Below are 13,819 nucleotides of genomic sequence, written 5' to 3'. Positions count from 1 at the left end.
GAAGTAATGCAAACATGTTCTTATCTCTTGCAGCTGGATGACTGGTATTGTGTGCTGATGTATTTTTGTCTGTACACAGACTTTTCACTGGCTACTGAACATAGGCACCTCTGCTTAATAGCAAAGGGGAAAACTACGTTCATTCAAAACTTCAAAGTTAACATAGTTTAAAAAAAAAAAAAGTGAAACATATTGCCATTTTCCTAACAGAAGGAAGTGAGAAAATTGGGAAAAGGAAGAAACTAAACCAGCTTAAAATTATGTGGGAAAACCCTTCTTTACATGTCATATTTTATAAATAAATATAGTTCATTTTCTTGCATTTCTCCTTCATAGACTGCCTCTGCAGAATCCCCCTTCTTCCTTTTGCCCTCCTTCCCCTCCAAAAAAAAGGCAGGTAACACTCCTTCTGGAAGGCATGTGCAATGCATGGCTTGCAGTATTGGATCTGCCAAAACATCATCTTGGAGAATTTGATTTACTGATAAGTATTTACTTTTATTGCCAGTGTCTGGACATTTCTAGTAAAAACAACTCGGGTTCCCCTTCCCTTTCAATAAATAGTATGCCTCTGATCTGTCCCACTTCCTTGCTTAGTCAGACAATTCTCTCTCCGCTTTAGACTGTACCTTGATCTCAGCATGATTATTCTACTCAAAGTATTAAGCTGAAGCATGGAAGGGAGCTTCACAGATCAAAGGAGCACCCTCTTGCTGAGGGAGGAGTCATAGCCAATGTTCCCTCAAAATTTATTCCACACATGGATGGAAAAAATTAATGTGCACCGAGGTAATGTGTGGATGTGCGCCATCAGTAGAAACAAAAAACCTAGATATAATATATATTTTTAAAAAGTTACCATAGGGATAATTACTCCAGACAGGACAGGTTAGGCATTTTGGAACTCACTACTTAGAGAATTTAAGTGTAAGAGAAATACAAATTATGAAATGCATAGACCAGTCAAAAAACTAAAATAACACACTTTGAAAGAATAAAATTACAGAGAATATATGTGCATTGTAGGAAGTACCAAGGAGTAACAATAATAATAATAATAATAATAATACAAGGATTTGTTGGGAGGTGACTGTGAAAGTGTGTGTGTGTGTGTGTGAGAGAGAGAGAGAGAGACAGACAGACAGACACAGAGATTCTGCACGTTGGCTGCTGGGGAATTTTCTGAGAGATGCCATGCGCTGTCGCTTTAAGGGCACTCACTGAAAGCTGTCTTGCTCCTGAGCCCTGTCCCCCCTCCCCTGCTCTGCAGAGATGGGGTACATGGTCAGGGGGAGGAGGAGAGACTGTGTGTGTGTGTGTGTGTGTGTGTGTGTGTGTGTGAGAGAGAGATTGATTGTGTGCTGGCTGCTGGGGAAGTCTGAGAGATGGTGTGCTGTCTCTTTAAGGCACTCACTGCCCAGAAGGCTCATTCAGACCTCAGACAATAGCAGCTCTCCTGCTCTGAGCCCTGTCCCCTCTCCCCTGCTCTGTGGAGATGAGGTACAGGGGTTGGGGGACACCCTGACATCAGCTCTCTCCACCCCACCCCACCCCAGCCTCTAGCAGCTCTGCACAGCTATCAGGAGAGTCCTAGGAGCAGCTGCAGGAGCAATGTGGCTGTAAAGCAGCCGGGGGGAGAAAGGGACACCTGAACACAGGCTGCCGGATGTGCGTGGCTCTGCTAATCACTTGCACGGCACTTGAATCACTCCTGGGCAGCCGCCCAACCATGCAGCTTAGGGGAAACACAGGTCATAGCTGTATCTGAAATTTCTGGATACCATATGATGTAAAATATATGTGAAAAGAAAATCTTAATTTATTTTCTTGGAAACAAAACAATGTTGAAATTTATCCCAAATAGGTGTGTTCAATATCTACTTTTTTCCCATTTAATTCACTGCAGAGCTTCTTCCTATACTTATTAATCTCACTTCCTACCTGTTAGCTTATTCCATCATTTACATTTTTCTTCTATTAAAGTGTTTAATTATAGAAGCCTAAGTAAAGCCATAGTGTCAATGAGACTGAGGCTTCTAAGTACCTTATTCTCTTTTTTGCAAATTTTACCCAGGGTTTTAAAGTGCTGATAACTTAAATTCATATTTAGTAGTAAAGTGTTTTTTTTTTTTTACACTACAGGAAAAGTCTAATTATATTGGTTCATCTTTACCCTTAATACAGTTCTCTTCGTTCATACCTTTTGTTAGCGGAACTCTACTTCAGAATGACACACTGTAAGTGAAACAATTGTTGTGATATGGTGCTAGCAATTTTACATGCATGAAAGGTAAAATTTCCTGTCAGGTTACCTTAACTTGCTTTTTTTGGTTTACATGTAGTGCTTTCATTTGCCTTAACTTTGCTTTTACTTTTTAACGTTAAATATCTATTTTCTTGTCTTAATAGTGAACAGAGTATCTGCCAAGCACGAGCTGCAGTTATGGTCTACGATGATACCAATAAGAAATGGGTACCAGCTGGTGGATCGACTGGATTCAGTAGAGTTCATATATATCATCACACAGGAAACAATACTTTTAGAGTAGTGGGCAGGAAGATTCAAGATCATCAGGTATGTGAACCTCTAATAATTTTCAAAGGGAACTTAGTTTTAACTATTATAATTATTCCATTAAAAAAAATCTCTGTTCAGTAAAGTAATGGGACTATCCAAAACAATAAAATACAAATTTAACTTATGATATTGTCCAAGACTTATTAGGCATTTTCTAAACATTCGAGGAAAGTATGGTCATTGCTGTAAGGACAGACAAGTGGACAGAGGTTCAGGGAAGGAGAACAACATGAAGCAATTTATGTGCAAGCCAACTTAATTCACAATAAACTGTTTAAGTTCTAATATGGCTAAAACATAATTTTTCTTCCCAGACCTGCTCCATTTCCCTTCTTCTCTCACTGTCAATGCCATCATCCTTCCAGTTACAGGCCCGCAATCCTGGGGGATTATTTTTGACTCCCACTCCCTTGCCCTACACATCAATGCCATAATCAAATGCTTCACTTGTTCTTACTTGGCAGCTCCAACCTTTTCTAGCCATCCTAAAAGCCAGATCTTTTCATTCAGAATCTTATTGTATCCAGACCAGGGCCGGCGGGGAGCGCAGCAGGGGAGGGCGCCGAGCCCGGCCGGGGCCCCGCTCTCCCCGGCCGGGGCCCCGCTCTCCCCGACTGGCCGGAGCGCCGGGAGGAGGGCGGAGAGCCCGGCCGGGGCCCCACTCTCCCGGGGTGAGCGCCGCCCCCCTCCAGGTGCCGCCCCAAGCACATGCTTGGAGGGCTGGAGCCGACCCTGATCCAGACTCAACTACAACAGTACAGTGGAGTCGCATCTTATGCGGGGGTTAGGTTCTGAATTTAGCGCGTAAGGTGAAAATCGCATATAGTCAAACGCTGAGTGGAGTGGCAGGTGGAATTGCCCGCACTACAGGTACAATATTTAAATTATTGTTGATGTTTTGCTGAGCGCGTATAGTTAAAATCGTGTAAGTTAAATGCGCCTATGATGCGACTCCACTGTACCCTCTTCTTTGAACTCTTTCTCTCCTCCCCCCCAATGTCTCTGTATTACTGTTTTTCCATCCATACAAAATGGAGTATTAAAGTCTTCAGTATAGTGATGATAGGGGAAGTTTGTGAGCTGATGGGATGACAAGTTGTAAATTCGAAAGAGCAACTGACCCCGGGCAGGGCCTTGAGGTGCCCCCATAGATAATGGAAGAGGTGAGGAAGAAGAGCCAGAAGAAACAGCGCAGCTGCTCCCTGGCACCGAGCACAGAGGGGAAAGGTATCAGGCCGCCCACCCCAGAGCTGCAAGGAGGTACCTCTCTGACTGGACCACTCAGCCCACCCAGGGATCCACCTCTGACTCGTGGGATCAGGGGACCTCGGTGCTTGTTAAGGCCTTCGACGCCTGAGGCCTTCCAGGCAGCTAGAGACCTTTTTGCCCTTCCGGCACTGCCTACTCTGCGTTTGCCGGCAGATACCGCTAAGGCTCCCCAATCCAAGGGCAGGCTAGCTGTGGGCCACCTCAAAGGGCAGTGGAGCATTGCTGGTCTCTGGAGCAGAGGCACTGTTCCCTGACTCCACGATCTCAATCCCCAGCTCCACAACTATGGTCCCTGGCCATGCAATCTAGGTCGTCAGCTCCACGTTTGCAGTCCCCACCGTCTGCGGTGCGGATCGCCAGCCTCGAGGCACTGATGTCCACATTCCCAGTACCAATCCTCCTCCCACAACGCCTTGGTGCAAGTCTCCTTTCCCCAAATGATCTTCGGCATGCTGGTTGCCACCTGTACGGGACTGCTCCTCACCTTCACATCACCAGACCCCGTCAACCCGGCACCGCTCTCCGGAGAGTCATCGGTTACTACCTGTTAGGCATTGGTCTTCCGTCCCTGACGTCAGCTGTAGACACAAGCCTCCAGAGCCCTCCGTGGTCACTGAGGGGAGACTTGTCTGAGTTGGACCGACAGTTTAGCCTTTCACCGCATAAAAAGCAGTCCCCTTGGGTTCTGGATGCCAGAACTACGCTGGCAGTGGCTGCGTGGCTCAATGGCCCTATTGGAATCCATGGGACCTTCTAATGATACTGGTGCCATATTCGTATCACTCCTCTCTGGTGACTTTGGAGAAGTTACCCCCACACCACCGGCACAGAGTTCAGCACAAGGCACGGACTCTGACGCAGGGGCAGAGGAGCAGTTACCGACACCAAAGGAATCTTCCCCAGTGCGGGAGAGTGCCCCAGCCCCTCCACTGGTGGTGCCATCATCGTCTTTGTCACTAGAAGAGGCGGTAGCGGGGCCCTCTAACTTGTCCCCTCCAGATGACTTTAGAGCAGGGATTCTCAACCTTTTTTCTTTCTGAGGCCCCCCATAACATGCTATAAAACCTTCAAGGCCCAGCGGGGGAAGAAGGGGGGAACTTGGGGCTGGGAGGGGGCAGCTGCTTGGGCATAGGTGTAGTTTAACTTCTGTTTTGGGTGGGCAGGGGCCATCAGGGCTTGAGGCAGCTCCGCATAGTGGGGTCCAGGAAGGGAGCACCATCTCCACCCCCTGACTCACTTCAACAGGTCACCCAGCCTGTTTGGGTTGGGGAGGAGGGCACAACCAAAAATTATAACTCAAAGGTGAGGGGCACAGCTCAAAAAGTTTGAAAACAGCTCAGGATGCAGGAAGGGGGATAGCTAGGGGCTGTGTACAGGCAGGGGGGTAGCTCGGTGCAGGGAAGTGGGTAGCTAGGGGCTGTGTGCTGGGGAGGGCTCCCCTGTGGTCCCTGTTCCCTGAGGGCTCTGCCAGCCATAGGGCCAGGTCCCCCGCCCAGGTGGCTCTCACCAGCTGTGTGAACAAAGGGGACTGGGAGCTGAGGAGCAGCTTCAAGTCCCAGCAGCAGCAGACGACGATGAGGAAACGCCACGGCTGCCTGCTTCATGGCACCAGCCAAAGCAGCAGCTGTCCCACACTGCCTGGCTCTGGCTTCCCACCTCCGACCTGGCCAGAGGGCGGGGAGAGAAGGGGGTGGTGGAGCTGCCCCATGACTGCCCTGCTCTTGCACTGTAGTTTCAGGAGAGAGGGGCAACACCCCCATGTTCCCCCAACTCTGCTCATTGTCTATGGGCTTCTGCCCCGGGGGGAGCACGAGGGCTTCAGAATTCAGCCCTGCTGCTCCTGACTTCAGCCCTGTGGGGGGCACCGGGGATCAGGGCTTCAACCCCGCGGCTTCTGGCTTCAGCCCTGCGGGAAGTGCTGGGGCTCAGGCTCTGGGTTTTAGCTGTGGGGCCTTGCGGACCCCCCTGAAAGGGTTCATAGAACCCCTGTTGAGAACTTTTTCTGTAGAGCACACCAAGCTTTACTTAGGGTGGCCTCCAACCTGAGCTAAGAGGCGGAGGAGTTGGCAGAGCCATCAGACACCCTATTGGACGTGTTAACGGCAGCAGCTCTGGCGAGGGTCTCATTACCAGTGCATGACGGAGTATTAAGAATTGCTAAGTCACTCTGGCAAACCCCTTCATCTGTTCTGCCAACATCCAAATGGGTGGAAAAGTAGTACTGTGTCCCTGCCATAGAGTTTGAATATCAGCATACCCACCTGCCTCCAGAATCGCTGCTAGTATCGCCAACCAACAAAAGGGATAGGCAGGGTCAGGCGAGCGCCACATCTAAAAAGAAAGACACAAAGAGACTTGGCCTTTTTGGCAGGAAAGTTTATCCGACCTCCAGTCTCCAGTTCAGGGTGTCTAACCACCAGGCCCTGTGGGGGAGATACAATTTTAAGTTATGGGATTCCCTCAATAAATTAAACTCCCTGCTGCAGGAATTTGCAGCCATCCTGGAGGACGGCAAGCGGTGGTGAGGGGCTCTCTCCAGATGGCATGGGATGTGGCTGACTCAGCAGCCAGAGTCATTGCCTTGGTAATGAGGTGCAGTTTGTGGCTGCAATCCTCGGGTCTCTCCCAGAAAATGCAGTTGTCCACCTAGGACCTTCCCTTTGAAGGGAATGTGCTCTTTTCGGAGCAGACAGATGCAAGGCTGCATGGCCTGAAGGATTCTCAGGTTATCCTGAGTTCGCTTGGCCTTTCCACGCCGCAAGCTGCGAGGAAGCAGTTCCCGCTGCCTTCACCATCCAGGTCATGGGGGCTTCCTCGACAGTATGCTGTTAAGAGAAAGGAGAGAGACAAAGGGTTTAAACATAGTCGTCCCTCTTCCTCTCATTTGCCAGCCCAGTGTGGTCCCATGAGACATCAGGGAGGTTCGAGACAGGCATTTTGAAGGTGCGTACGAGAACTGTGCCCCAGTCGAATTTCAGGATCTCTCCCCCTCCCCTCCCCACTTTCTCAACCAGTTTGTCCCTTCTGGTCAGCTTGATCTCAAGTAACCACAGAGTGGTGGGTGCTCAGCACAATATCCCTTGGCTACATCCTACAGTACAGTGAACAGTTTTCACTTTTATGGCTTCAGTTCCTACAAAGAATAGACACCAGCTACAGCTAAGGATGTTGATCCCGAATTAACAAAAAGTGGATTTGTTTTCCTAAATCCTATCTCTTTGCTAAAATATTACATGACTTTTTCTTCTCCAAACCATTCATGAAAGCTTCCTTGTAGGATAGCTTCAGTATTTTTATAAAATAATCGTCAGTGACTGACAGGTGTGCAAAAAGTCATGCAGTAGGATAGTCTGAAAAAGTCTCCCCAGAAATAGACTTGTCCAGCTCCAAAACTGACAGAACAGAGTCTATATGAAAGATTAAGTTGCCCAGTTCCTGAGAGCAAGGACTATAGAACCAGAAACTCTGACGGGAGTCCCAATCTACTCATCACTTTATAGTAGCCAAAAGAAGCTGTAGTGTGCTATTGGGATTGAAATATGCGCCAAAAAAACAATACTCCCCAGCTTTATAGGTGGTTCATTTAATATGTTCAACGATCTTCAGAGAACATCTCATGAAATAAGTATTTGCATGTGTTGACCAGCCTCCATACCTCACAAGATTTGCATATAAGAATCTAGTACTTAATATGAGCCTCTACTTCCCTGAGGAGCTCATCCAAGCACCTGATGGAAGCTTTAGTACCCAATATTTAAAACTACCTACTCTTGAATGGCCTCATTTGAGCGCCAGGTCAGGGTGCCAAGTATCCATCCAACTTTCTGCAAACATGGATTCATCATAAACCATGAAGTTATTCAGGTTTTTTTAAATTTTTACAGGCTTGCGATTGGAATTAGCTCCAAAAAGATTATTTCTTTGCCATTCTTACTTGCACTCAATAGCATATTAATAGATAACCCCTGCGGAGAATTCTTGCATAGTAAAGTACCCTTAGCGAGAGTAAGGGTGACAAAATTGGGGTGCTCTTGCTTGTAAACTGAGCACATGAGATATGTGTGGAACTCACTTTAAGATGTGACTGCATATTAGGATGATACCTTTCTGCAGGATTTCCCTTAGTAGTTATATTCTCTTGTGCTTGTGAAATCTTATCCGCATAGTCCAATGTAGCAGGAGAATAAGAAAATAACTTCTTATCAGGGCTGTCAAGCGATTTAAAAAAAAAGTGACTAATCACACGATTAAAAAAATTGTGAGTAATTGCACGATTAATTGCACTGTTACATGGTATTTTATTATTGTTTATTTAAATATTTTCTATATTTTGAAATATATTTATTTCAGTTACAACAAAATACAAAGTGTACAGTGCTCACTTTATTATTTATTACAAATATTTGCACTGTAAAAAAAAATAGTATTTTTCAGTTCACCTAATACAAGTACTCTAGTGTAATATCATGAAAGTTTAATTTACAAATGTATAATATGTACAAAAAATAACTGCATTCAAAAATAAAACAACGTAAAACTTTAGACCGTACAAATCCACTCAGTCTTACTTCTTGTTCAGCCAATTGCTCGGGCAAACAAGTTTGTTTTTATTTCAGGAGATAATGCTGCCAGCTTCTTGTTTACAATATCACCTGAAAGTAAGAACAGGCGTTCGCATGACACTGTTGTAGCCAGCATTGCAAGATATTTACGTGCCAGATGCGCCAAAGATTCATGTGTCCCTTCGTGCTTCAACGATAACGATCCAAAGCAGTGCGGACCGATGCACATTCATTTTCATTATTTGAGTCAGATGCCATCAACAGAAGGCTGATTTTCTTTTTGGTGGTTCAGGTTCTGTAGTTTCTGCATCAGAGTGTTGCTCTTTTAACTCTTCTGAAAGCACATTCCACATCTCCTCTCTCTCAGGTTTTGGAAGGCACTTCAGATTCCTAAACCTTGGGTCAAGTGCTGAAGCTATCTTTAGAAATCTCACATTTGTGCCTTCTTTGTGTTTCCACAAATCTGCAGTGGAAGTGCTCTTAAAATGAACAACATGTGCTGGGTCATCATCCGAGACTGCTATAACATGAAATATATGGCAGAATGCAGATAAAACAGAGCAGGAGAAATAAAATTCTCCCCCAAGGAGTTCAGTCACAAATTTAATTAGCACTTTTTTTTTTTTAATGTGCATTATCAGCATGGAAGCATGTCCTCTGGAATGATGCCTGAAGCATGAAGGGGCATACGAATGTTTAGTATATCTGGCACGTAAATACCTTGCAGTGCTGGCTACAAAAGTGCCATGCGAACGCCTGTTCTCACTTTCTGGTGACGTAAATAATAAGCGGGCAGCACTATCTCCTGTAAATGTAAACAAACTGTTGGCTGAACAAGAAGTAGGACTGAGTAGACTTGTAGGCTCTAAAGTTTTACATTGTTTTGTTTTTGAGTGCAGTTATGTAACAAAAAAAATCTTCATTTGTAAGTTGCACTTTCATGATAAAGATTGCACGACAGTACTTGTGAGATGAATTGAAAAATACGATTTCTTTTGTTTACCATTTTTACAGTACAAATATTAGTAATAAAAATAATATAAAGTGAGCACTGTACACTTTGTATTCTGTGTTGTAATTGAAATCAATAGATTTGAAAATGTAGAAAAACATCAAAAAATAGTTGGTATTCTATTGTTTAACAGTGCGATTAAAAGTGTGATTAATTTTTTTAATCACAATTTTTTGGAGTTAATCTTTTGAGTTAAACTGTTTAATTGACAGCACTACTTCTTATGTGAGTGAATTTCTACTATATTAGTAGAGATGATTCTCTTGTATGTAGTATATGAGTGATTTTAATCTCTGAAATAGGGCTTCTAAATTATTACATGGAATGCTTCCAAGTGCAGATGTCTTAAGTATAGAAAGTTGTTGTAACCAGGAACTGACATCACTTTTCATTTCATTTATTTCTGTTTTGAGGTGATTAAGGTTAAACTAGGTCAACTCAAATAAGTTATCCTTTTCTTCCTGCTGCTGCTACAACATATTTACATGTTTCTTCCCTATAGTCCCAGTTTGTCTCCTCTTACAAAAAATTGTTTTTCTGATTCTCTAACTATAACCTTCCTGTAATATTACTGCTTTAATTTTAACTTATGGATGAGACTGTCAGTAGCTGTAAACACCTTTAGAGATACTGTGTAAGGTTTGTTAGAATGGCAGTGGAAGGCAACTAAAATAATCACTATGATTAAAAGAACTATGATTAAAATAATGGCAGAAAAGGCTCAGCACTTTACACCTGAGTTTTGGATGTCTACCAAGAGTATTTGTCTGCTTGTGGATGGTGAATTCTTAACTTGGTGAGATAATGTAAAGTATCACTGATATGTCAGTGTCTAAATTTGACTTCAGTGACAAGGGGGCTAGGAAACAATTACATCTTTGGATTTAGAGACAATTTTTTAATCTCAAATACATTCATAAAATGATTGTTTCACCCTGGAGTTACAGATGTAAATGTAGTGAGCCATGGGAATAAAACTGCCTAGGAGGCTGTAAAGAAATTGCTCTAGAATAGGGTTTTGCAAACATTGGTACATGTACTGTTGGTGGTATGTGAGCTTGTTGAAATTGGTACGATAAACAGTTTTTAAAAAATGTGTTTGAAACTGAAAGTTGTCATGTACACTGCAGTGCACAAGAAAACTCCTGAGAGTGCATTTTGCTTCTTCTAGCTGCTTTAAGTCATAATGGGGAATAACACTTGCCATCCATGCTGGCATAGTTTTTTTAGCGATATGTTGTGCGCAGTGGCTGTGCGGATGGGTGCTGTATTCTCATCTGGCCCACAGCAGGCTGGATTTCTGCTAGGCAAAGTCTTCAGCCTTGTGCCAACCCACAAAGCTTGAGCTACTGAGGCAGATTTGTGAAGTTATCTATCATGTCGCAAGTGCTCGTCTCACCTGAAAAAACACAAACATACAAGGCTGGTTAGAGTGGCTGCAAAACTGGGACTACCTGTGACTGCCAAGGTCAAAAGGCATCCACACAGGAAGCTGCTGCAATGCAGGGAGTTCCCTTTTCCCTTGCCCTGCAGGACTGGGATGCAGACCAATTCCTTTCTGTTTCTGCAGGGAAGTTGAGAGGTGGTTGAGTGTGGTGGATAAAAGCCTGTGGACTAAGGAGTTGGTTCTTCAGCAGCAGAGTAGCTGGCTGGCTGCAATTTGAGCCTCCTAGCAGGGGGAGCCACTGTGCTGTTTGCCCAGCATTTTAGGCATTAAGGGGCCTTGCCTGGGTGAGAGTCGGAGCTGCTGAGGACCAAGAGGCCTCCTGGAGCTGAAGCTACCTTTTGACTAGATAAAGGACCCCATTGCCAGCCAAGACTTCCCTACCTCTCTACCCTTTCCTGTCTGAACCCTCTGTCCTTTTATGCATACACACCTGTTTCATTAATGGCACTTATTTTGTTTTCTTTGAGAGCTATACAAACATTTTGTATTTCTCTTAACTTACATTTTCTAGTGTGAATTTTGGCTTGTTCAACAATAATCCAGATGAGAATTAGCAGGAACTTTGAACTTAAATTAGACAAGTTAAAAAAGTCAAGCCATTGAATGTAGTTCAGCCACATATCAAAATATATCAAGATGTCATTTATGACACATTTAATTGTTTCTTGTCATTTGAGTAAGACAAAAGACAAATAATGGCTGCTTCATATTTCTTTTGATGCATTGTCTAAAAACCTGAGATGTTTAAAAAGGTTACAATTGACCATTTTAACCTACCTTAAGCGATTATGTTACGATAGAGTCTGGGAATACTTCTGTTAAGCCTATTAAGGCCTAAAATAAATGTGCACAAAAAGGACAAGTTTACATATGGTACTTTGAACATTATTTTTCAAAGAAGATGGTACGTGAACTAATAAAGTTTGGAAATTGCAGCTCCAACATATTTTTTAAAAGAAGCTATTCATCCAGATGTGGAAGTAAAATAGAAGGGAATATCTTACTGAAGGTGTACTAGGGCAATCTTTACTAGGCACTGTTTTTCAATTGCAAAAAGGGGGGCTTTGAGAGGGGTTGCCATCCTTTTGATTGGTGTTTGAGAGGTGGATAGCGTAGTGTAGCAATCTAAAATACCGATATTGCTACGTATGTGTGTTGGGGATTGGGGAGAGAGGCTTTCACTTTAAAAGTGAACCTCATTTCAATTTAATTTTTATGTAATTTACTTTTATATCGACAGCAGTCCAGTTATTCAGCTAAGAAAGATTTAAAAGTTTGGAGGAGAAAATAGGTATTAAATACAACTAAAACTTAATTACAGTAGCCTTGGCGCTTTACTTTGCATGCGTATACTTAAGGTTTATCTACACCAAGAGGCTTTTTTGCACTAACGTTTGTTTTTCAAATTAAAATATCCTGGGTCCACATGATGCAATTCTTCTTTCAAATTAACCAGCCAATAACTGAAAATTGGATAACCTACTTTGAAAATGGATTTAGTTAATTTTGTAATGAGTTAGTGTGTTAAGTTCATGTGAATGCATCTGTATTTTGAACTAAATTGGCAGTCCAACTGCTATCCCACACTGCATGGCATCACACCAGAGTCTACTTCTCTCTTTGCCTGTGTGTTCTATAATGCTCTGGAGTCATATGGATGAAATGTTATATCCCTATTTAAATGTTGCAACTAGGATCACCCCATTTGTGATTATACACTCCTGGAGCCACATACCTTTCTCATTATTTTAGCACTGCTACAGCAGCCATGCCTCACACATCCTCATAGTGTCATGAAGAGGTGATATATTTCCTCACAATTTGGGGAGGGGAGTCTGACTCAATAGTTGATTGTTGACCCTTATATTTTAATAGTCCATGAGCCCCAGCAGGGCTGGCACCCACTCCCAAACCCCATTTCTCATCCTTTTCCCCACTTCCTCTCAGTTGACTGCTGTGGCCTCATCCACCTCCCATCCCATTCAAGCTGTTGGCACTGTGATGGGTTTAAATAAAGAGACATAAATTACAGAACCAGATGTAATAAAAATAAGGTAATATAAAAAGTACTTTGAACAGTGGCCTGAATTTTCAGCTCTACGTAGAATTTTGTGAGGTATACTTCCCAAAGTGAGGCATCTAAAAGGCATAGAAATTATAAGGCATTCGGCTAGGTGTAATCAGACTGCCAGCATTGCTAACCCCTTCTATTCTCAACAATTATTGCTGAACTCTATTTATTTTTCAGTGCACTTTGTAAATGTCTGTAGGTGACACAAAACAGAATTTAAGGCAAAGAAGCCATTCTGTTCTGTCATAAACATTGCACGGTGACTTGTATCAGGTTAATATCCTCCAAAGCAAGCACCCCATCGCCCACCCCAATGACAAGCCATTTACCCTTTCTGCCCACCCTGCCACTCACCACACCAGCAACCTATAATAAGAACAGGACCCCTATGCAAAAGGGAAGTAACATGGAAAACGTCTTGCCATTTTCAAGCCCATCCCAGTATGGGAAGAAGCTATAGGAATGGCCTTCCAAAACTGAGGAAATTTTTTTTCATTGTTGGCATGGAAACTGGAATTTGTACAGTATCTACTCGTTCTATTTCTCAGTTGCCCAGCTTCTGCAACTGAAGCCCCAAAACCCCGAAAGGATAGGAATGTTGTCTACTACAGAGAGCCTGGCAAATCTGTGTCAAGAAAAGGAAGACAAGGATGAAATGTTTGACCTTTTGTCTCCTACACATGAGAGGAGCAAGAAGACATAGGACTGGAGGGAAGTTCTCATTGTGGAGAAGGAGAAAGAGCTGAAAGGGGAAGCCATAGAAAAAGACAGGAACCTGCAGAAGCAGACAGCTTTGCTGGAGAACATGTTAATGCAATGTTAGCTCCTACAGCTATAATCACATCTCAGCCATGTTTTGCAATCCATGGCAACAGAGCTT

General features: G+C 43.6%; 1 protein-coding gene across 13 annotated transcripts in view; it reads left to right on the top strand.

Moving 5' to 3' along the window:
* Positions 1-13,819, top strand: part of ENAH (ENAH actin regulator) — a 181,462-nt gene that overhangs the window by 75,658 nt on the left and 91,985 nt on the right. For 12 of the 13 annotated variants that reach the window (XM_034764682.1, XM_034764680.1, XM_034764679.1 and 9 more), the window contains exon 2: positions 2,410-2,575. In XM_034764682.1, coding sequence (XP_034620573.1) covers positions 2,410-2,575 — 166 coding nt within the window. Of the gene's footprint in view, positions 1-2,130; positions 2,238-2,409; positions 2,576-13,819 lie in introns of those variants that run through there. The other variant, XM_034764684.1, reaches the window with a different exon arrangement.

This window comes from Trachemys scripta, chromosome 3 (assembly GCF_013100865.1).
Source record: "Trachemys scripta elegans isolate TJP31775 chromosome 3, CAS_Tse_1.0, whole genome shotgun sequence".
Lineage (NCBI taxonomy): Eukaryota > Metazoa > Chordata > Testudines > Emydidae > Trachemys > Trachemys scripta.
The sequence above is the reverse complement of the archived record's forward strand: the minus strand, read 5'-3'. Positions and strand labels throughout refer to the sequence as shown.